At 35.7% G+C, this 23,392-nt stretch overlaps 1 protein-coding gene across 1 annotated transcript in view; it reads right to left on the bottom strand.

The window, feature by feature from the left end:
* TACR3 (tachykinin receptor 3) overlaps window positions 1-23,392 on the bottom strand; it is a 38,542-nt gene that overhangs the window by 2,704 nt on the left and 12,446 nt on the right. The window contains exons 2-4 of the mRNA XM_002193653.5: window positions 22,122-22,310; window positions 20,244-20,394; window positions 2,616-2,812 (exon numbers count right to left, since the gene is read on the bottom strand). Coding sequence (XP_002193689.5) covers window positions 2,616-2,812; window positions 20,244-20,394; window positions 22,122-22,310 — 537 coding nt within the window. The remainder of the gene's footprint in view (window positions 1-2,615; window positions 2,813-20,243; window positions 20,395-22,121; window positions 22,311-23,392) is intronic.

The raw sequence follows: 23,392 nt of genomic DNA, 5'->3' as shown, positions 1-23,392 counted from the left end.
TTCACAGAAATTGTTTTGATTTGACCTCTCATGAGATCTGCACCCATATTTTCATCTTTCATCAAGAAACTTCATAACTTTCTTTTCTCTAAAATGCCATCCCAGCTTCCAAATTTCAATATCCTTTCTGTGTCTCTTTCTAACAGAGATGCTTATATGGGAATGATGTAATGACTAATAATTGTTCATGTAAAATGTTGGAAAATAATTTTAATAATTAAGAGGATCCTAGAAAGTTGAAATCTGAATGTGAGCAATGTACAAACAGGCATTTTGAGGCTTTTGAGCATCAGCATTTGCAATACTCATACAGGCAGGGATTCACCATAAAGACCATTGTTACATTTTGTGTATATGCATTTCCAGAATAAAAGTTTAATATATTAGAAAAGCAATTCCCTATGTATCTATGTATAACTAGAGAAAGAACACATTTTCACTCAGACTTAAAGCCTTTTTTTTTTTTTTTTGCTTTCTCACTTGTCTTGCTTCTCTTGTTTTGTTTTAACAATCAGCTTGGTTGTTTATCCTGTCTGTAAGTTTTTTGGAACAGTGGTTAAACTAGCACAGTGATGACTGCAGGTAAAAATTCAAATCGAGTGTTCTGTTAAAGTTAACAGATCTCACAGAAGTGTCTTTTACTTCCTCAGATTTTGAAGTTTGCCATGGAGTTTTTACATGATGACAACTGAGCAGGTCAGTTGCTATTCATCATTCTCTGTTTACATGCAGTCCATACTTTGGAAAAATACTGAAAGAACCTCTGATGGAAATGGATTTAGTGATGGGTATTGTAAAACAAAAACATCTTTAAACTGTACTACTTTTCTTGGCACCTTCCATCCTCTTTCTAATTCAGGGCATGTTTTTTCTTCATTGTGAAATAACGCTCTCTTTATTTAGATATGTAATATCCTAATTACCCTGGAAAATGAGGCTGAGGATAGATGTTCTGTCTGATACTAGAGCCAGCAGAGGCACAAGCTGATCTGACTCCCAGCAACAAGCTCTATTTTCCTATTTAATGAAAAGGAAGCAGACATTCTGGTATCTTCATTTCAATATGGAACTTAATTATAAGAAAACTGTCACCAGGATTTCATTCTTGCATCAAATTCTGAATAAGGTGACCTTTAGTATGTCTCAAAATATTAATTTTTTCTGTGGTTGCATTCTTTAATCCAGATATTTAAATTTGCAGTTTGCAAGTGTCAACATAAGCCACATCAGAGATATTATTTTTTTATAAATATTTTTGTAACTGTGCCGTAAAATGTTTTTGAAGAAAATGGGATTAGTTTATAAGTTTTATGGTAGCAATTGAAATATATGAGGCCTCATTCTTCCTTGCCTTTGATTTTTCAGACACTGGACACTTACTGAAATCTAGTTTCTGTTGAAATTAATGGAAAATTTGCCATTTTAGTTTTGTTCTGGCATGCTAAAACTTTATGTCATCTTTAAACAGTTGTAAATAATAAAAAGCTCACCTTTAAGCAGTTGTAAAATGATGAAGAGCTCATCAGAAGGCTCTATGAATTTAGTCATTACCTTATCTTTTAAAAAGATAATGAATGTTAATCGTCATAAGTTATTCTCATCAAGAAGGATGACACCAGTGTTTTTACTCCAATAAAAACTTGTTAGGATTTGTTCACTTCATTTTTTATTAGATTCCTTTTGACAGATACTGCATGATCTTTAGTGGGTGTTGAGAAATACCTTGCAATATTGGTATCAAGTTTGACAGTAATTAAACTTGGCACTGGCTGCTAAGTCAAAAGAGATTTGAAATAATATTTGAGATTACTTATTCAATACTGATTCATACTGAGTTTGTGAAGTAATTAATTGTTCTTGGTGATCTTTATCCAATAATGCTAGGGGTGCTGGTGAATAGGATGGCTAGGATGCTTGTGTAGATCCTGGTCCTGTAAGCTGAAATGAAAGATTTGAGTGCATTCTGCAGTGCAGTTTTCTCAGACTAGGAAGTATTGTTAAAATGTCACCAAACTCAACAGGTGCAGTGCCTTTGAAATTTAGAGCATAATGTCTTGCTATCAAACAATACTGTAATTCAGTATTAAGTAATGAGAATATAAACATTAGTATAATATTCATCAGCCTGTTGCAGATTTTGGAGCACAGTAGAAATGTAATGCTGAGATATACAGAACACAGTAAATCTCATTTTATATTGCATTCTTCCAGCAAAACAAAATTTGGGCTACAATTAGTGAAACATACAGCTTGCACTCTATATTACTAATTACTGTCTTCTTTATTTTTGTATTTTGCAAACCAAAACCTTTAAACTGCTATAGTGTTTATTTTTTTTTTTAATTTTGCAGGTGCACATGGGAAGGACTGGTTTCTGAAAAAAGAATTTTGCTCTGAGATTTTAAGTAGACCAGAATTTTTACTGGAAGTTCACCTTCAGGGTTTTGGGGGTTCCTTTCAAGTACAGACCTAAAGAAAGGTGGGGTTTTTTTTTCCATTTTGTTTTTTCCCACTAACTGGAAGCTATTTAAGTGAAAATTCTATGTCTGTTTTTCCATTTAAGCAGTTTATATTCTTGGTGAAATTATGCATCTCATTTCATAACCAGCTCTTACCTCTTATTAAGACAGCAGTAGATAATGGGATTGTACATTGTAGAGCTCATGGCAAGCCAAAAGCTGGCTAAATAGATTTGCTGAATGTATTTCCACCGATTTAATTGTTGATAGATCCCAGTAACTATGAAGTAAATGTGGTAGGGCAGCCAGCAGACGGCAAATGTCAGCACAACCACAATCATCATTTTTACCACCTGAAAGAAGTAATAATGATATTAAGCCTTTTTAATTTGGAGTAGCATTTCAACATCCATTAATAATTTTCTTTTAATTAATTTTTAAAGTTACTCAAAGGAAAGCTGAGTATACTTTTATATAGTTTTTCCTTTTAATCTATTTTTTTCTTGACTGGAGATCCACTTTTTCCTAAGAAAAATAGCAAGAAAACCTTCCCTAACTTTATTTGTATTGATTTTTGCAAATAATGTATTTGCTTGCTTATATTTGGCTATTTAAAATATCACTTTTTTTGTACATCTAACCGTGGCATAAGGTTACAGAGTATTTTATTCGGACACCTCATTTTGGCCTTTATTGTCCTTGGTGTTTATTTGTATTGTGGTGTGCAAGTCTATTTCTTTTCCCCAGTTTTTAGATGTGATTTGAATAACACTGTGTTGTAGGAGATGAGCAACTGGAGCATCCTGTGTAATTTCAGAGCCTAACAATTCCCTTGGCTGGTGATTATTATTTGTTGCTTTCTGCAGGCATCACATCTGTTAGCTACCATAGTTTCCAGTAAGCACAAATGAAGAGGAGCTCTGCTTTGTTTTCTAAACATGTGAAGAAAGCTTGCAACTCATGTAAAATTTTCACTCCCATCTTTCTCTTTTCAGCTGTGTCAAATACTAGTCCAGCTACCATTTGCAGCACAATATGTCACATGTTTACACCACAGGTTTTCTTTTTGTAGCTGAAATGAAGCTAGACATGACAGATCTGTGCTGGGAAGTCTCTTGTTCATTGGTACTTGTGAATACTGAGGAATAACAGGGGTCCCTATGAACAGGTCCTATATTTTCTCTGTACAAAGTGCCATTTCATAGTGTTTCTAGTTTTACCAAGGGAAAAATCCAAAGAGCTGAAATTTGCCATACTTACATGTCTTTGGTTGTTGTTTTTATAAAATTCCAACTAATACAATTAAACTATTTTGCATATAAATGTTATGGTATCCACCTTAACTTGCATTGCATCTTCCTATGGGAAACATAAAGCAATTTTTTATTTAAAAGCTGGTACCAATTAACAATATCTCCTGTTGGATGGGACTGTAATGTGCAAGATTTTGCTTATTAGAATACTTATTATTGCTGATATATATCCACTGATCATCACTTAAAGGCAAAAAAAGAGGCATCTGGCCACATATAAAACATTAATAGTAGTTGGTTCTTCTGAAGCACTTTTCATCAGTTAACTATAAATCTTCCTATGATCAGGAATGTTACTATAGGACATGTGAAAGCATGACACGAGCTGCTGCTATCGTAAAGGTAACAAAGAGGAAGTTTTATTTCAGACTCTAATATTTATACTTTTCTAAAGGTGACTTTGGATTGGAGGGTGAACATACTACCTCTCCAATGACACTGGACAAACTACTAGTACATCAAATTTCTCCACCTCTATGAAGGAATGCAAAACAATAGGTTATTTACAGAAAGTTATGTGAGAAAATTTTCTACAAGAATGTAAGCTCAGAAGGCTTTAGAAAATCTTAAAAATCAGGGCAACACAGGAAGATCATTGTTATAAAGGAAGGCAACACAGCAAAACATAGTATCACTTTTACCTTTCGCATGTATGTCTATGTGTCTACATCTAGGCATATATAAGTTTATGAGACTATATATGTGATTTTTGGGATGGGGAAAAGGTTATGATTTTATGTGGACAGAAATTTCTGTATGTGAAGTGATGCATAAAAATATGCTGTTAAATCAGTCTATCATTAAATGGCATCACTATTTCACTGCTTTTGACATAACTTCCACTGTTCTTCTGGGGACTTACTCCTCTGCCTTGCACACATTGTATAGGTAAGAGCCTTAATTCTGTAATTTTGCCATAGTATTTAAGCTCTCTGTCATTGATTTACAGGTGCCCTTTGCTTGTTGTTGTGTTTTTATAGATTTGTCAGGAATGATAAGTGTTACCTCAGCACCTTTCAGGACTTCTGTAATTTCAGAATGCTTGAGAGTCTTAATTATTTACCTTGATATTTAATCAGCAAGCCTTGCAGTACCATCTGTGCATGTGAAATTGTTCCTAGAATTAGTCATCACTGGAATATCATAGGTACTGAATGAAAAGATTTTTGTGTCCAAATTTTCAAAGTGTAAACAGGTAAATCTGTATTTACAGTGTATATTTCATCTGTGCAGTACTTGAGAACTAAAACAGTAGAGCTTCCCAGCAACAAATATAACTTAATCTAGTTGAGCACTGTATCACTCATGCCCCAGGGATACTAGAAATCACAGAGTCCAGGTTGCCTGTTTGGCATACTTAGTTGTGTTAATTTTTTCCAAAAGAAAGTTGTATGTCTTTTTTTCTGTCATCCAAATGCTCATTGTCTAGTTTTACGTGTTATATTGAAGGCTGAGGCAAGCAGTGCTTCCAGAGTCTACTTAAAGGTCTCCTAAAGCTAATAAACCATCACAAGCTGTACAAAAAATAGCTTTTGGATTTCAGCTGCTGCAAAAATTGACCTTGAAGGAATGAAGTTTCAGTTTAAATTACTATTAAATACGACATTTCAGGTTTTCTTCAAGGGACCAGAAATCTCAAACTAACTTTTACCCTGCAAAGAAAATACACAATTTTTCTTGTCACAATTTCAGGCAATTCAATTCTAATTTTGAACTTTTAAAGTTTTGAAATCAAAAATGCCAAATCACCCCCAGAGAATTGCATCTTTCCCTGCAAGGTTACTCTCTTGTTTAAAACAAAATACTCATAGTTTAAAAGAGTGAGATTGGTATAAGGTTTTCTTGTTGCTGTTTCTGTCTGGAAATCTATGATTAAATATTTAGTCATGATCCTCCTGAAAGCAGAAATTTCTGAAGCATATAGTCAAATTAGACAACAAGCTACAGATTTTAGATGGACATCAGTGTTTGATTTAATTTGTGAAGTAACGAATCACTTGAATGACGGACAGTGAGGCACATTACATTCTCAATCATTCAGGGTTGCATGTCATTTTAAGTATTTATATAGTACAGTGCGCTTACTGACGTATTTCCTAGGAGAAGATAAGTGAGATGTTGCAAGTCTGTGTGGTGTAAAATTGTTGGAAACAGAAGGCAATTAAGGTTAAATTTGAAGTCAAATGCAGAAATTGTGAGAGGAATCAAAAAGATCTAGTCTGTTCTCTTTTTGTCTAAGAATGACTGTGTGTTGGCAGAAATGGAGGAAAAAAAGAATGAGGATAAGGAGAGAGATTATTCCTAATATCCTTTTCCCTTTTAGAGAGAGGCACACACTACAAGGCCATACCTTGCAGTTTATAACTGCAGTTCTTGTCTGTAATGTTGATCATTCCAGTATAAAGTTTCATTTCTTGATTATATAAATAACTATGAACAGAAAGTGACTTCCTCTATAAACCTAGGGCACATTGAGTTTACTTGGAATAAATTCTGATGAACAAGTGCCAGTAAACCAAAAGAGAATGTATATTTTGAATTTCATGTACTTAGTATATTTTTGTCATTCTTCAAATGACTGTACAAGGATGTGAATTTATTAAGAAAGTAGACCTGTAACAGGCCCAGTATGAATTTACCACAAAAACTTGATTGTCTTTTCCCAGTACACGGTGATGTTTCTCTAAAGAAACACCAGTGGCACTTCACAGATTCTCCAACTGCGGAGTATAAAAGAGAGTTTCAGTGTTGGGGGTTGTTTTTTGACTACTTAAACCTGTGACTGAAAAAAAAAATTTTTAATAGGTCTGTTCTGTTTCTCTTTTTTGAGATACTACTATTTTTTCAGCTGCTTTTCCTTCTATTCTGACTTGCATAGAATTTATTAATAAGGGTTTTCTCTTGTGCATTAGGAAACATTTCTAAAGCAAAAAATGACTGAATTCAGTTGTTTAGCTTAAAGGTCTAGCTCTGTTCCTGCCACCGTTTAACCATGGAGCTTCCCAAAATGTGAATTGCTGTCAAAATCTTTTATCCCATTTTCCCCTGGTGTTTTGTTCAGTCTCCCTCTATGTGGGCAGCATATCTTGAGGAAAGAGAGTTTTTTCAGTTCTAGGCAATACTTTTGTTAAATGCATTGTGCTGAGTCTCCCAGCTGTGCAATCTTCATGCAAGTCTTGAGGCAAGATTTGTAAATGGAAAATCAAAGTATCTATTTTATACATTGATTTTCATCAACTAGTTCTGCTGATATTAATGCACTGCTGCCTATGTCTAAGAAAAACTATGTCTAGAGAAGAAAGTTAATTTATATGCTTTGTAGTATTTTCCTTTAAATCCTTTCTGAGTAAGAAGCATTCTTTCATTAATGCATGTAATGAGATAAAAATGTATTTAAAGAGCAAAACTGAGGTAAGTTCATTGGAATTGGAGTTTGCAAGTTTGCCTTTGCTGTGAAACACTTGGAACAGTAAAAGTGAAAAGGAACTAACAGATTCTGCTACACTTCGAAAAAACTGCAAGTACATTTATTTTTCCATCCTGTTTTTATTTTGCATGAAGAATAGCTAGAAGAGTAGTCTGATTTTAGGTGTAGCATTGAGAGCAGCTCTTGAAAGATTTGGAATAAGACACTTTTCTGAGAGACTCAGTTGCTGCTGGAGGAATATAGCAATTCACATTGCAAGACATTGATTTGCCAGCAATACATAAGACTTGGACCATGCAATCATTTCCTTTTCAATCTTCTCTGCAGCTCTTTATTGCCTTTCTAAGTCATCTTTGATACTGCTGCTTCTACAAGTGCAGGAATTTGGCTTTTAGTTTCATTTGCAGTTATATCACAGGGAACAATTTATTAACTTTCAGAACTTTTACTCCTGGCTGTTATGCAGATATAAGCGAGAAGCAAATGATTTAAGAACCTATGGAGTCTAAGTTGGTCTTTGTTTACCCTCTCCTGGATGTTATTTATTCATGAACACAGCTTAAACACAGTTCACAGATTATCCCTGGAATCATAACTTTGGCCCTGTGCTCTTTTGGGAGAAGTAAAATGCCACACTAACATTTCACAAATCGTTTCTCCCAGCATGTTAGGACGCAGCCAGCAAATCCACTTCCTAGTCCTGGGGTCATACATGGCACTTATGCATGAATCACCAGAGAAGGAGCACCAATACGCCTTTGCTTCTCCACAATGCTTATTTGGAGTAAACTATATCTCGTCTGCAAGAAAGTTAGGATTCAAAGGTAATTCTACTGACAATAGTACAGAGATGGAACTGACTTCTGAGGTACCAAGTGCTTTGACTAACTCAGGGCTTTTCTGTATTCTTTCAGCCCACAGGAAAGGATGGATTATTAATAGCTGAAGGAGATGCACACTTAGGAGGAGAAAGTATGAGAGTGCTTGGAAGTCTTTCAGCTGGGTAAGGTATTTGCCAGTTCCAGTGCTCCAGATAATTTTAGTCTTCTGACTTGCATTTTCCATCTGTTTTTCTCAGTTACTTGAAACAAAGAAACTGTTTCTCATTTCAATTTACATACAGAATTCATAATCATTTACTTTTTAGTTAAGCTCTAAAGTTCAAAAATATATTGTCTTCTAGTGTGAAGTAGTTTTTAATTAGTTTGCTTTCTTCTAAATGCTCAGATGTGGGACTTCCCTAAAACCAAAGCAATTCTGATGTTTTTTTTATGAGTGGTCTTAGCTACTGCTGTTTTTAAATTATGTTTCCCTAAAGTTGCATAGAACACAGGTTAGAGAGTGACTTTGAGTTTCTCTCAACATGTCAAGAAATATCTATTCCATTGCAAAAAAGGGATAAATATCTTGCTCAGAATTTTATTTTCCTTGAGAATGTGTGATTTTACAGGCATCTGACTGGGGGCAAGGAGTAAGAGTTTTCACAAGTTTTGTGTTACTTTATCTAAGAAGAGATGTCTCGATTTCTCACAAGAGATTGTTGGATATTAGGCAATATGCTAATGCCTGCTGCTCAAACTGAGTTTTTATTCCTGTAAGCTAGACAACAAGTAAAGGTAGGTGGCCTTGTATCATTGCCTTGGTCTTAAGCATGAGTAGCATAAGTTTATGTTATTTAGAAAATGACTCTGAGTGCTTGTTGTGGGATTGACATTATTTGGCATGATAATCCACCTGATATCTAGTTCTGGAAAAAAAGTGAAAAAGCTGATCCTAGTGCTTTTGTATTTAAGATTCATATCACCACTTAGTTTACAGTACTTTCTTTCCTTACCTGGAATGAATGATGTGGCATAATTAATTTCCATGCCTCCAACAAAATATGAAATTTGGTGTGGGGGGAAATAAAATAATTTTTTTTTTTTTTTGGTAATAGGGGTAGTTAATTCTGAAGTCCACTTTGACACAATTCTGAAGGTGTTTTGAAACCTTTAATCCTCATTATAGGCTCCATGTTTAAATTAATTTTCCATATAGGACTTCTGAAGGAATGGCACTAGTAAATGTTCTCTTTTGAAAATTAATCTTATATATTGGACACTGCAATAACTAACTAATGCTATGATGAATGCCAATGAATTATGCAAAAGTTGCATACTATCTTGTGTTTTACTGTGGGCTCCTGAAAATAAAATCTATCCTCCTGAACCTAAAATGAGATGGGCACCTTTTGTTATCTTCAGAATAGGAGCACAGACTCTCCTTTCATATGGAAAGACAACTTTCTGAATTGTTTTATTTCCACCTTATTCACCTAGGGGAATTAAATAAGTGATTTATATAATTAGAAGCCATTTGAATGTTTACCATATTTCTCTAGAATTTTGGCACAAGAACATAATGAGGAGCAATGCAGATTGTTTACTACATAGTTTGAAAAACCTATTTCTTCTCCTTTCTCTTGATAAGACCTATGAATTATTCCTGAACTGTATTTGTTTAAATTGCATGGCAGAATTCTGTCAGGAAAAAAGCACAGTTAAAGCTATTTTTTAGTTGCCATTATGCATTTGCAGTGTTAATAGCATTCTCCCTTTCAAAGTTTAAAGAAAAATCTTATTGCCACCAAAAAAAAAAAAAAAAAAGGGAAAAAAAAAAATTTAATATTTTTCCCCAGTCTATTTTCATTTAAATTGACTAATTGACTTCAAACAAAACTGTTAATGGCAGTGATGTTGAGGTTTATATTTTGAATTTCATGCACTTAGTATATTTTTGTCATTCTTCAAATGACTGTACAAGGATGTGAATTTATTAAGAGAAGTAGACTTGTGACTCACATACAGAATATTTTGGAAATACTTGGTCAAGAAAAAGTGATACATGCTCTGGCCACTTATTGAAGAAAAATGTCAGGAGTGTCATTGTCCTGACAGCATCTACTTTTGTACAGACAAACATTGCTTCAAATATTAAAGTATCCACATGACTTGGCCATAATGGTCAACACATTGGGCATTATTGCCCTGGTTTGAATACTCCTGTGATATCCCAATTTGTGGAATAAAATATAAGCTGACCCATGCCAGGGTGGCTGAAACTCTTTCCTAGGAAACCTGGGGAAATAAATTACTTCCATCCACCCCAGAAAATGAGTAATGAAATAAAGGTGCTTTGAATAGTTGCAGTACAGAAACTTCTATAGAGTTAAATTATTGAGTTAGATTTGTTAGGGGAAGGCATTAACAGGTGTAATGTAGACACCCCTCTGTGTGCAAGTTTGTACATTTTTGCTTTAACTCAGAAAAAAAACTGTGCTCAAGTTATGTATTTTTTTTTGATGTGAAGAGCATCTTGTAATGAATGCAAAAGCGTGTGGGTGTAATACTGGAACTGCAGTTCTGTTCTGCTGAATATACAGGTCTTGGCTCTGCAGTCCTCCAGAATGAGTGATCTGCATCAGATTTCCTGGGCTTTTCACCACACAGATGCTTAGCAGTATTCTGGAAAGCTCAGCAGACTGAAAACTCATGCTAAAATTAGTTTGTTCATAACTTCCCTGCAGGGAGTCTATGAGGAAGGGTCTTCTTAATCACTCTCTCCTATTTCTCTGTGAGTGTGTATATATATATATATACATTTATATATATTTTTACACACGCATGCACACACAGGACTCTTCATGTAGTCATAATTTAGGATATGTAATGGCATAACTTTGACTGCAGATTAGATGATACAAAAAAAAAAAACTTTTGAAGTTTCTAAGATTTGTTTCTATGCTGGTGAAAAAAATTGCATGCAATTTAATGAACACACTTTGTCCTGAATGTGGGATTAAAAGGTTACTGGTCTGGAGGGTCAGGTCCCAAACTTGAACTTGGAGATAATGGCACGGAGAAAATGAAGTCTGTCTTAAAAAAAACAACTCCATAGTTTGAAACATGAAGATCATAATCTCCATGCTGAAAATCTGAATGTTGAAAAAGAGACACTTGGCTTTCATTTGTCTTTCTCATAGGTATCTTGGTTTTATTATCAATGAATATATATAGTTGAATTCAGCAATGCATTTGAAAACACACTGAGCTCAATTGGAGTGAAGCATTGAAGCATTGTTGAAATTTTTTGTCTGTTAACCTAGCATTACTTCCATTCTTAAAAATATGAGGCACTAGTAAGCAGAAAGTTTTGCTCTAGGACTGTGCCTAGACTTTATATTTCACATAAATTTTCTGCCAATAGATGAAAAATATAAAAACAACAAGGAGAAACATCACAGCAGCTGTGAGTTCACAATTCTGAGCCTACTCACTGACCATGCAGAACCAGTATCTTAAATCTGCCCCTAACTTGGAGGTGTTGCCAGCTATTCTATAAAAATGTGTTGACCAGAAAATTTCCATCAGTTTGTCAGTAAATACATAAACTGGAAAGGCTTATGCACAGTATAAAGCCATTTTTAGTATTTACTCTGCTTTGACTTCTCTGTGATTGCTCCTTGAAGCATGGACAATGGGTGTGGGAAACATGTGTTTGTTCACAGTTCATAGCTGAGTTTTAGGACCTTGAGGCAATGAATGGAAGTTGGTGATGCTGCTAAGTGTTCTGTTGCTATTTGGAGATAGAGAGCAGAGAAGAACAGCTTTCAATAATTTTGTTATATTTCACTGTGTTAGACATGTTCAGAGAATGATCAGGTTGAGGTCCGACTTTATTTTTACCTCAGTAGGAAATCTTGTTCGAAATTATGGGCAGATCATTAAAAAGATAACAAATTGCTAGAAAAAAAATACTGAAAAGGAGAACTGGTGAACCCCCCCCCTTTTTTTTTTTTTTCTGAAATACTAAGACAATAAAACAGCTCAGTAAAAAGTATTTTGTGTTTAACATGCAATTACAGTAATTCCCCTGTACCTCATGCCCCAGTTTTTTCCTGGGCAATTTCTGAGCATGTCAAGAGGGAGACTGTGAAATAGAAGTCATGATTCACAACCTTAATAATTACATGGTTATTCCCTACGTTTTCAGTAGGTTTTCAGTCCATATACTTGGTAATAGAAGGAGTTTACAGAACTTTTTGAAACTTAAAATCAAAGTTTATTGGTTATTCTGGAAAAAATGGTGCTTCTATGTGTGTGTTTAGGGAGGGGGTCATACATTATAATTAATGTGATGATTGTGCAAGAACTTAATGGTAAATGAAGAAGCCCAGATCAGATTTTCACATCAGTATTCTGTATTCTTGTATATGTTCTTCTATGGGAACATATTACTGCTCAAAATAGTAACAGATATCTTATTCTGCTAGTATTTTCACTTGAAAGCTAGTCATATGATATTCTGACCCTCATTGCCCTTTTCAAGTTTTTCTTAAACTTAGAGAAAATAATCTTTAAAAAATCCAGTTCTGCAAACTTTTGTCTGTAATAGCAATTACTTGCAAGTTGAGACTTTGACTATAGTGTTAATAGCAATCTGGTGAGTCTGGCAGGGTATTTGTCTTTATGGTTATAGAACAACTGCTCAAACTGTTAGTGGAACACTGGCATCTGCAGTCTGGCCCAATAACTTTCTTTATGGCCAGTCCTGGCTCACACATGCAGAGCCATGGAGAAGAGCAGCAGGCAGGGTAAGCATCTGTGTTCTGTAGGAAGCTTGTACATCATATCACATCTCCTTCTATGACTAACTCAATCTACAGGGCTACAAACCAAATTTTAGGGATGTGAAGCAGTTTGCAAAGTCAGGCTTAGCTTCATTAGGATTGTTTTGCATCTACTGTATTAACAAGGCTATTTCATACTTCCCATGAATAGTCAGAGTTAAGGATATCATAGTAAGAGGTGCCCTGAAACATAATGAGAGGAAACCTATCTTTAGTTACTGATTTTTATAAGTAATTTTACCTGTTACATTTCACTACTGAGCATGATTTGGGAAACACTTTACACTGGAAAGGTAGTTGAGAGAAAAAAAATTGAAAGTATTTAATACTATTCTCTCTCCAATCTGAGATATATTCTCTAAGTATCAGTCTTGAGATCTACCTAATTTTAATGTATTTACTGAGGAGTTTAGTACAGCAAAATAAAGGCATGCCAAGTAAGTTTGATGACAAGACGCTTCTGAGCAACTTTGCTGCTACAGAAGCAAGAAGGAGCTGGGATGTGGAAGAACTGTGGGAGCAGAAATGAAGTTTCATAGTGCTGGTCATATACTTTGTATGGTACCACTAGTGATTGTGTCCCTAGGTGGGGTGGTGGCAGTGACTGACAGATATCACAGATATCGATCAGATAGGAACTGCTGGACTGGTACTGTGCTAGTTTAATGGGTTGTTTTACACTGTACTTCTATAGGTATGATCATACTCAGAAAAATTCTGGGATCTGCTCAACTAAGGACTAATCAAATTATCTGCTGTGAATTTGTTTGCCTGTTGTGAACAAAAGAGGAGGATACAGATGTTATTGACTCATAGCCAAAACCAGGTCATGCATTTAATGAAAGGAAAAATGAGATGTTAGGATATTCCAGGTGAGGCATTCTCAGTGGAGAACAGGGAGTTACCCTGTGCAGGACCATGGTGACGTTACATTACTGGCATTCCTTGTCTGGTTTTGATCACTTGTCACATAAAGTTGTTATATAAAAGAAGATGAGAAACACTTGTTTAATTTATGCAACAAACTTATACAGAGATTGAGAGGGAAAAATGGACATAAAAACATCTGTAGAGCTGACAACAGTGAGGGATGTTAGGTAATTAATTAAGCTAACTGAAAATAATGGCATAGAGCTGTCTGAAAAAATTTAACCTGGAAAACGGAACTCTAGGATTGATGAGATTTTTTAGAAGATGGAGGTTTAAGATGATAGCAGACAACTTATCTAAGAGTTGTTTGTGGTGACAGGCCTGAGGGCTGGTTCCTGTTCTGGGTTCATTTAATGTTTTAATATTGAAAGACACAAACTGACATTTTGAATGAATAAGTGGAGAAAGCACTGGACAGTGTCTGGCAAACAAGGGATGAATTTGTTTTCTGAAGAGCCTTTAAAACCATCTGAGAATTCCTTCTTCCTGTTTTATTTTTCTTTATGTTAAATAAGAAATGTGACATTGCCAAACACAAAACTTTCCATGACTCATTGATATGAAAATCTTAAAAAATATTTAATTTCAAGAGTAGCTTCACAAAATCTGAGATATATGACTATGTGATTATAACCTCAGAGGAGACTGACTTAAATGTATGAAATCATAAAGTCAGACTAATCACTTCAGGAATATTTTGGTCACTTTGCTTAGGAGAAACACAGTGTATGAGCATTAGCTACCACGTTGGTATTTTTCTTCAACATCTTCAGTTGGCTGAGGAATTAATTGGTGGACATTTCTATGTAAGGACTGCAGTCTTTAAAAAGCATCTCTGTTTCTATTGATTGTTGGCTGATAACAGAGTAGTGGAGTACACAGAAGTGGTGCTAGCTGGTGTAAGTTGTTCTTTAACCTCATATTACTACATCTTTTTTCTTTTTCAATGTTCTGAACAATGATTGCTAAATTTGTGAATGTGGCTACACTGAAGTACACCTGTGGTTTTCAATCATGATAGAGCTTTGGCCATGGTGCACCAGCATTTTGGATAAATGATAGTTTTACTGTAGCTGCATGAAATTTCAGTTAGTCAAGCAACACAGCCACCCCATACATTATAATATAAGCCATAGTACTGTGACTGTTAGATCAGTGAGATCATGTCTTCTTAAAATAGTGTTTATTTCTCCAGCTCAATCTTCTATGTTAGCTGTCTTCCAGTATTTATTTAGTCTGTTTTGCACTTTATTTTCATTGTCAATCTCTGCAAAGTCAAAGAGAAGACCCATTTACAGAAGACGGACCAAAAAATGATGCAGACCCCTATTTTTGGCAGGATATACACAGTATTCCTAGCAAACTGAGCTTCTGCACCTCAGTAGCCCACAACAGGATGGTTAGGTTGTTTCACTTATCACTCCCAGAAATGTAAGATCAGCTAATGGGAAGAAGTGTGTGAGCAAGGTGCTCTGACAGCACCATGGCAGTTGTTTCTCTCTGGGCACACAAACACAAACGAATCTTCACGGTGGAAACACTCGTGCCCTGTGATTAAATAAATGATGGAAAAGGCACCATGGCAATGTAAGTTATTTTCAGCAGACTGCTTTGCATGTTTGGCAGGTTTGGGTGATCTGCAGTCCTATATTGTATGTAGGGTGAAGATGCCTTCACTGTACATACAGCATGTTCTAGGATTTGGGTTTTTTTGCACACCTAAACATGTCTAGTGAATATTTTGACATATATGCAGCCTTGGCAAACCATTACCTGAAAAAGACCATAAAATTCTGTGTTTCTTACTGGCTGACTTTTAAAAACTAGTCACAGGTGATGATTCAGTGTATATAAGGGCATCAGCTGTCAAGATTGAGCTTTCTCTTGATATCTGTAGCACAATTTTGTGTAGAGTAGTTGATTCCAGGGGGTGTTTTTAATTTAGGATAATCGAGTTATATTTACTTTCTGCTACATTAAACTTCTATTCCCTTATGTAATTTTGAAAATGGCATGTAGTGTATAAGTTAGTGGAGATTGCAGTGCTGGTTCTTGTGCTGGTTCTCATGCTGGGATAACCCAGAAGATAGATTGCTTAAATAACTGATTTTAAATAACTGATTGAAGATTTTAAACTTACCATGTTTTTATGCAGTCCCATGAGGAAGCAATTACTTTCCAATCTTGAAGTCTGAACAAATACGTAGGATAAAAGTGAAGTTTCAAGCTGGTGTAGGAAGTCACATGCAAGACAAACCCTTGGTCCCAGAGTGTCAAAACATTTTGTTTCACATGGCTGGATGCAAACTTTCACAACAGGTATTATGAATGGAGCAATATCTAACCCTGGTCTGTCTGTCTAGGCTTAGTGGTTGCTTGTTAACTAGAAGGATCTCTGATTTCAGAGTTAATTATTGGTTATCACCTGATCTATGAGTTCATAGTGTAATATTTTAATCACCTATTTATTTTGAATAAGCTTTATATTATGAATATAGTCTTGTTTTTTCAAATCTGTCAGCCCATAATTCAGTATTTTAAGAGTTTTGATGCCATGCTGCAATGTTTTAGGCTTTGACTTTCTTGCTTGTTTTTTCCCTTTTCCTTTTCTCTTTTTTTCCTGCCTCTGCTCTGCAATAAACTACTCCATAGAGAAACAATATTTCTTTTCAGTCTGACCTAGTTAGCTACCTTTTCATGCCAGCAAAAGTATTCCTATGTCTAACTAGTGCTTTTCTTCGTAAAGTGTGATATAAAATATACATTAATGTGTTTTCATGTCATTTATTAATATGTAATAAAGAAATAAAAAAGGAAAATCTGCATTTTTAGTGGCATTGAAAGTCAATGAGAAGTCAGGACTATTTTTATAGCTGCACTGCTATGTAAAAACAGGAGTATAAAGACATAGGACAGTTCTTTATGAATCACACAGTTGCCCATCTATCCTGCTGTTCTGCCTCAGAAGCAGTACGAGGTGCTGTTTATCCCATGAACCTGGCCATCTTCCATCTTCTATTCTCCTAATACTGTCCCAGCACCCAAGATTGTATTAAAGAGGAACGCATCACTGATTCATCCTCTCAGTATCTACTTGGACGTTAGGGAGAATTTTTGGGACATCAGGAAGCATTTCTTCACTGAAAAGTTTGTCAGCCATTGGAGAAGGCTGCCCAGAGAAGTGGTGAAGTCACTATATCTGAAAGGGTTCAAGAAATGAATGGACATGGCACTTAGTGTTGTGGTCTGGTTGACAGTTGAGACTGGCCAGAGGTTGGACTTGTTGATCTTGGAGGTCTTTTCTAACCTTTTTCAACTCTATGATTTGTGAATTTATTGTTTGTTATTTTTTCTAAAGCCTTTCTGAAGCTTCTGAGATCATAAGCATCTGTCAGGAGACCATCTCAGATGCCCTTTACTGACTTTTGAATTACCCTTTCTTAAAACACTCTTTCTTTTACCAGCCTGGTGCTGCTCTCCTGCTAGTTCTTGTATTTCAGGATTTGGTGATCTTGTCTCCAAACTAAAAACATTTTAATCACTTCATAGGTCCTTTGATCATTTTTACCTGCCCTTCCGTGGACTTTCTCTGAATCTATGAAAAGAAGGGGAAAGAAAGAGAACAAACCAGGGAAATATGTGTGAAGTGTTCATAAAGGAGTTTTCACAAAGGCTGTGATTTGATAGCAAACATATGGGGCTTTTTTTTTCTCATTTTATACTCAAATTTGAGGAAAAAAATATTGAAACAATGTGGCTTTTAATCAATCTTCATTGCTAAAATAAGTTGAGATGAAACCTCAAGCAGTGTTAGGAGAAGCAGAAAATACAGGCAGAAGCATAAGTATGGAGGAATGAAAATTACTGAAGATGCCTGGTGACATCACAAAGTAACAGTCAGAAGTCAAAGGAAGAGTAAAGGAAATATAAATGTTAAGGGGAACATTTTCTGTTCCTCTGTATTCTTCCCATTGTGGCGAGGCAAGTAGCATCTTCTGTTAAGGTAAGTGTCCTTTTTATTCAGGAAACAGTTGTATCAAAACTGTACCTCTTGATCCAAACAATACTAACTGCTTTTACTTGCAGTGGATGATTATTCCCTCTCAGGGTTAAAGTAAAGCTGAAAGAATGATTGGAACTTGCTAAAGCAGGGTGTGGAGGCAAAATCTGAGAGCAAAAATTTGCAGTGGATGCAAAGAACATTTTGACCTATGAATCTTACAGTAATATTATGAGACACTTGTATAAACTTGTTATGTGTGACACCATTGAGGCTATAATTCCATATTGTGAAAATGGGAATTGCGGGAGAATAAATGATGTTCAGCTGAATATCAGTCAGTCTCAAGCCAAGAGCTTTAAGAAGAAGGCATAAGGGCTGCAAAGTCCCTGCATGTAGCAAATGTTCAGAAGTTTAAAAGACTGATACGAGGCAGATTTAAATGGGTCATCCCTGAGATATATGAGCTGAGTGTCAAGGAAAAAAGAAAGGCAAAAGTAGTTTTGAAGTTTCATCCGGTCCTGAATTTCTAAATAGTTTGTCTTTGACCTTAAAGATACTAAGCATGACTTTGTGTTGGCCAGCCTACAGTGTGCACTGTGAAATTCCTTGAATCCTTCATCACTTAATATTGCTTTCAGGAGGATTCAGGACTGTATTGCCCAGTCATATATATGAAATGATGAGACTATCTGTTGAACTACAAACAACTTTCTCAAGCTTCAAGTCTTTTGCTAGCAAATATTGTTTCTTTTAAAGGTCTTACACGAACTGTTCACTACCTTCTTAATATTAAATACCATTTCAAACAACACTAATGTCTAATCAGACCCCTTTGTCCTGTAACATTGCCTGATATGAAACATAGTCAGCTATTTTATATTTCTTTTTCATTATAAGTGCACAGATTTTATATGTATCTTGATACCTATATACTAAAGAGCAAGAAAACCAGATTATTTCTTTGCCTGAAAAGAGCAAAGCACTAGCTGTGTTATCAGAGGCAGGCCGAGTTATGGCTTTATTTGGATTCCAGTGTGTTAGTTCCTCTCCATGAATAACCAATTATGATTCATCTTTCCAAATACCAGTTATTTCATAAATCCTGCTGGAGAGCACAGCAGTGTAGCTAAAGTGCTGTCATGGAGCTCTACCCATAAAGTCACTGATGCAGTTATAATATATCTGCACGCAATTTAATTCCCTTGTTGCATGTCTTGAAGATATGCATCACCGTAGGATTGAAAATCCTTTAATTAAGGATGCTCTTCCTTGTCTCTTGTATCTATTTTGAATTCTAAACAGGTGCTGTTTTTAAAGTATTCAAGGGATTTAATTGGGCTCTCTATTTCATATAGTAAAAGCCAGATTTGGTCTTCAGAGACTTTAGTTTCTATGTCACAAGATGATTATTTTACTTAGTCATTATGATAACAGGTCCTGAAGATGTGGCATGTCCTGGTTCTGCAATAATTTAATAATTTCCTTTCCACATTTGCTTTTGCAAGTTGTGTCTCTTACAGAAACTGAAAGAGTCTTGCAGTGTCCCGAAAGAAATGAAAATGTTAGTGTTCTCCAGAATCTGCAGGACATCTCGTGTAGTCTCAGGACCCAATATGCCTCACTCTGCTGTTGCTGCAGCCCAGTAGCATGTTTCACAGTTCAAACATACTCACAGCATCAGGAAGTGAACTAAGCAACTGAAAATGTGCTCATTGTTGTGAATTAGAAGATTGTAGTAGGGTATCATTTTTTTAAAATTTGGAAGGTTAAATACATTTTAGTATAAAAAAATTGTGTCAGAAATAAAAAAAAGCAGAAGGCTGTCCTACTAAATAAGAAAAGTTAGGTTAAGAAAAAGAATTTTGTAGGAAAAAAACCTTCATTGCACTATGGCATTACGAAAACTGAACTGTATATAGTAAAATAGTTCATAAGCATAAACAAAAATGTTACGGTTTAAAAATCTAATTTATTTATTACAAACAGGCTGATCAGTGCTTATGATGTCAAATATGCATGGACCTTAATCACCTGAGAGTTACAGCAAGATTCACTTTTGTTTCACTTGGATGAGAATCTTACCTAACAAGAGCTAATAGTTTGCTAGCCCATTGTTCAAAAGTCACTATCTTAACTCTATGAAGGCTAAACTTTTTGCGTTAATTTCCACATAGCAGACACAGTGTGTGCTGCTACATGTGGAGTAAGAAGTTAAAACCCAAATGTTTCCTTTATTTAATGACAGATATTAAAGTTATGAAAAGAACCGCCAGTGAACAAAGACAACTTGTCAAACTTAATCAAATTTTGTATTGAAGCTGATCTCTTACTACTGTTATTACAAGTGATTTGGTGTTTCTGAAAGAATTTACTGTGCTATGTTGCAACACAGTTGCAGATGGTTATATAAATATTCACTTAGTGGGATTTACTGGAACAGTACCTTTCTCTTGGCTTTCAGCTGCTCATGATATTTGTTGGATGTGTCGCCTGGTATTTCTCCTCCCCAGAGGGTAATTCCCACCATGGAATAAGTGATGCCCATGACAAGCAGTGGGAAGCAGTAGACCAGCACAATCACAATAATATGATACCTGCAATGAAAAGGTATTTAAGTTGTAAGTGCTTTCAGAGGAGCTATACCAATGGAATGGGCTGCTACAAGTCAAAACTTCTATTTTAGCACAAATCATGTTTTATATTAACTGGCTAGTCCTTGGTGTTTTCACTCTTTTTGAAAGTCTTGAATTGCATTGCAAATTTATGTACATTTTAATGTATGTGTTTTGTGGAATGTCTAATGCTGAGCCTGCACTAGTATATATTATGAGTGATTCCATAGTTACCATGATTAGTGACTGCAGAATAAGCTGTGTTTGTCCATAACTAGCTGCGTTGATTTAATTACACAGCCAAGTATCATGAGGGCAAGCTAGGCATTTGGAGCTCTAGTTTGGACCATAAATTAAAGAGGAAAAAAGGTATTTTAGTGATATATTGGTGCAAAGATAAGAGTCCTGTCACCCACTGTTCTTCATATGGCAGATCTGTTGCGCATAGACAGCACAGATCTGCAGCTTGTGTGCAATATAGTCACTACTGCTACGTCAGCACTGGGAAAACAAAGATAATTTCTGTGGTCTCCTGTTAGTTCCTGGTTAAATGCCAGCTTCAGATAAAATCCTAATGAATGGTAAGTGAAGAATCCCCAGCTGTCACTGAGTGTGACCTTCCTGCCCTAAAGAGAAATGTCTGTGTATAGTCCTAAAGTGATAAAAATTACATATGACTAGGACGTCTTTCACCTACCTCAAAAAGAGCAAAAGGTCAAATTTGATTCTAGATGGTCACATAGGCTTTCAGCCTTGAACATGATGTTTTTTTTAAATGTCAGTGATGACATGAAACGACAGATACCCAAGTAGCCACTTATTCTTAATTCTACCAGAGGGACAAACAGGATATATTTAATTTAATTGACTGATATTCTCACTTTCAGAAAGTGGAACCAGTTATAGGTTATCCAATTTTCTCTTTTGGACTTGTATCTGACATAATTGTGATAGTGTAACAGAACGAAGTGGCAAAATCCACCCCTTCCATGAAGAAATCTAGAGGAAAAAAACTGGTTAGGGCCTTCTCATTCTCTACAATTACCTGAAAGGAGATTGTGATGAGGTGGATGTTTGTCTCTTCTCCGTAGTTACAAGAGAATAAATGACTTCAGGCTGTGCCAGGGGGAATTTAGACTGAATATTAGGAAATTATTTTCATGAGAAGGGCTGTCAAGCATTGGTACAGGCTACCCAGATAATCAATTTATTCACCATCCCTGGATGTATTTCAAATGTGTAGATGTGGCACTTAGGGATATGGTCTAGTGATAGACTGGGTGGTGTAAGGTCAGTGGTTGGGCTTGATGATGTTAGAAGTATTTTCCAACCTAAATGATGCTAAGGAGAGACTAGAAATCCTTGTTTTCCTGGTTAGGATAAAGAGGAAGCTTGCTTTGAATGCATGTTATGTTCCCAATTCTGACCATCTCTGTCTGTATAGAAGTAGCCATCTTATGTGGAGCAATGACAGTAAAAGTGCAGCACAGGAGAGCAGGAGAGAGCACACTCAAATATTGAGGAGAATTTGTTTTGTCTATCACATGTAATGCTTTATCATCCTTACTTAGAAATGGCTCTGCATTTCTCAGTGATCAAAGCTGTTAGTTATTCTGCATGCAGAGCATTTGTACGACTCCAGAGATTTTGCCAAGTCCATTGTAAGTCTAAACACCACCATGCACAATTTTAAAAGAACAAAAGCTTACGTAAAATGCTGTTTTGGACCACCTGGCCATGCTACATAGCAAAGAGTTCTCCCAGGCATCACCTTGGTTATGGAGTATAGGCACTGGGGAAAGGCCAACAGGAATGCCAAAATCCATATGCTCCCAATCACCACCTTGGTAGCAGTTGCAGAGAGCCTAGGTTTCAAGGGATCAATAATGGCCATATATCTGTAAAGGAAAGCAAAAACCTCTGTGTAAGAACTCTTCAGAGAGTCACATGTATCTAGAATACACCAAAGCTTAGGATAAAAGCAGAGATATTTGTCTTCCTGTAGTTCTGATGTTACTGTGCTCTTTGTATGGTTCAGCTCCAATGAAGGCAGTGCTGGAAGAAGGTAGTTCATTGGCTATTATTTTGCAGCCATGAGACACTCAGTAAATCATATGTATATTAGTAGAGAAACTATTTTGTTAAGAGTTAGACCATTCTGTGACTGTACAGCCTGATGGAAAAGCCACAATGCAGCTGGATCCTCTGTTACTCTGCTAGGTCATACAACATTTATTTCTTATATGAAAACTTACAGCCAAGCTGTCAGGATTATTAGTCATCTGTCCCAAAGCTACAGGAACCTGGTAAATCCACATGCATTTATTTCAGTAGAGATAGACTGATTTCAGATTTTCTGCCAAAGAACACCAGAGCAACTGATTCATACAGAGACTGAGAGAAGAGCCAGTTTAGGACTGGTAAAATCACTAAGGGAGATAGATGCATAAAGAAAGAAAACATCTCGTTTGCCTCCTCAGTTCCTGTTCTCCCAGACAGGATAGCACTCTTTGTGCTGCCCCATAATTGTATTGGCAGTTCATGCATGCTGGTAACCTTAGAAGAACATGCAAAAGAAGAATCAAAACGTTTAAGTAATTACAATGTAAAAGCTTAGGAAAAAAAAAAAAAGCAATGAGAAAAAGCATCTAGACAGTAATAGAAAACCAAGTCTTGTTTCCTGTTTTTTTTTCTGTTACAGATGCAAGGAACAAGTGAGACAAAATTTGTATCAATCATTTTTTGATTAATATATTGTTTGCTGCAATTGAATGACTTATACTTATTTCAAAGAAAGGAAAGAGTGATATATTTTAATTGTTACAGTACACATCTTGGTTCTTGGCAGATTTGTCCAAGATTTTTAGGTATAGACATTAGCCATGAGACAGGAACAATAGTATTTGTAAGATAATGTTCCTGATAAGAATTTGTGCAAGAATCTTCTGCATCCATGTTTATCTGCTGTGGTACACAAATT

This window comes from Taeniopygia guttata, chromosome 4 (genome assembly GCF_048771995.1).
Source record: "Taeniopygia guttata chromosome 4, bTaeGut7.mat, whole genome shotgun sequence".
In the NCBI taxonomy this organism is placed as follows: Eukaryota; Metazoa; Chordata; class Aves; order Passeriformes; family Estrildidae; genus Taeniopygia; species Taeniopygia guttata.
Note: the sequence above shows the minus strand (reverse complement) of the source record. Positions and strands in the feature narration are given on the sequence as shown.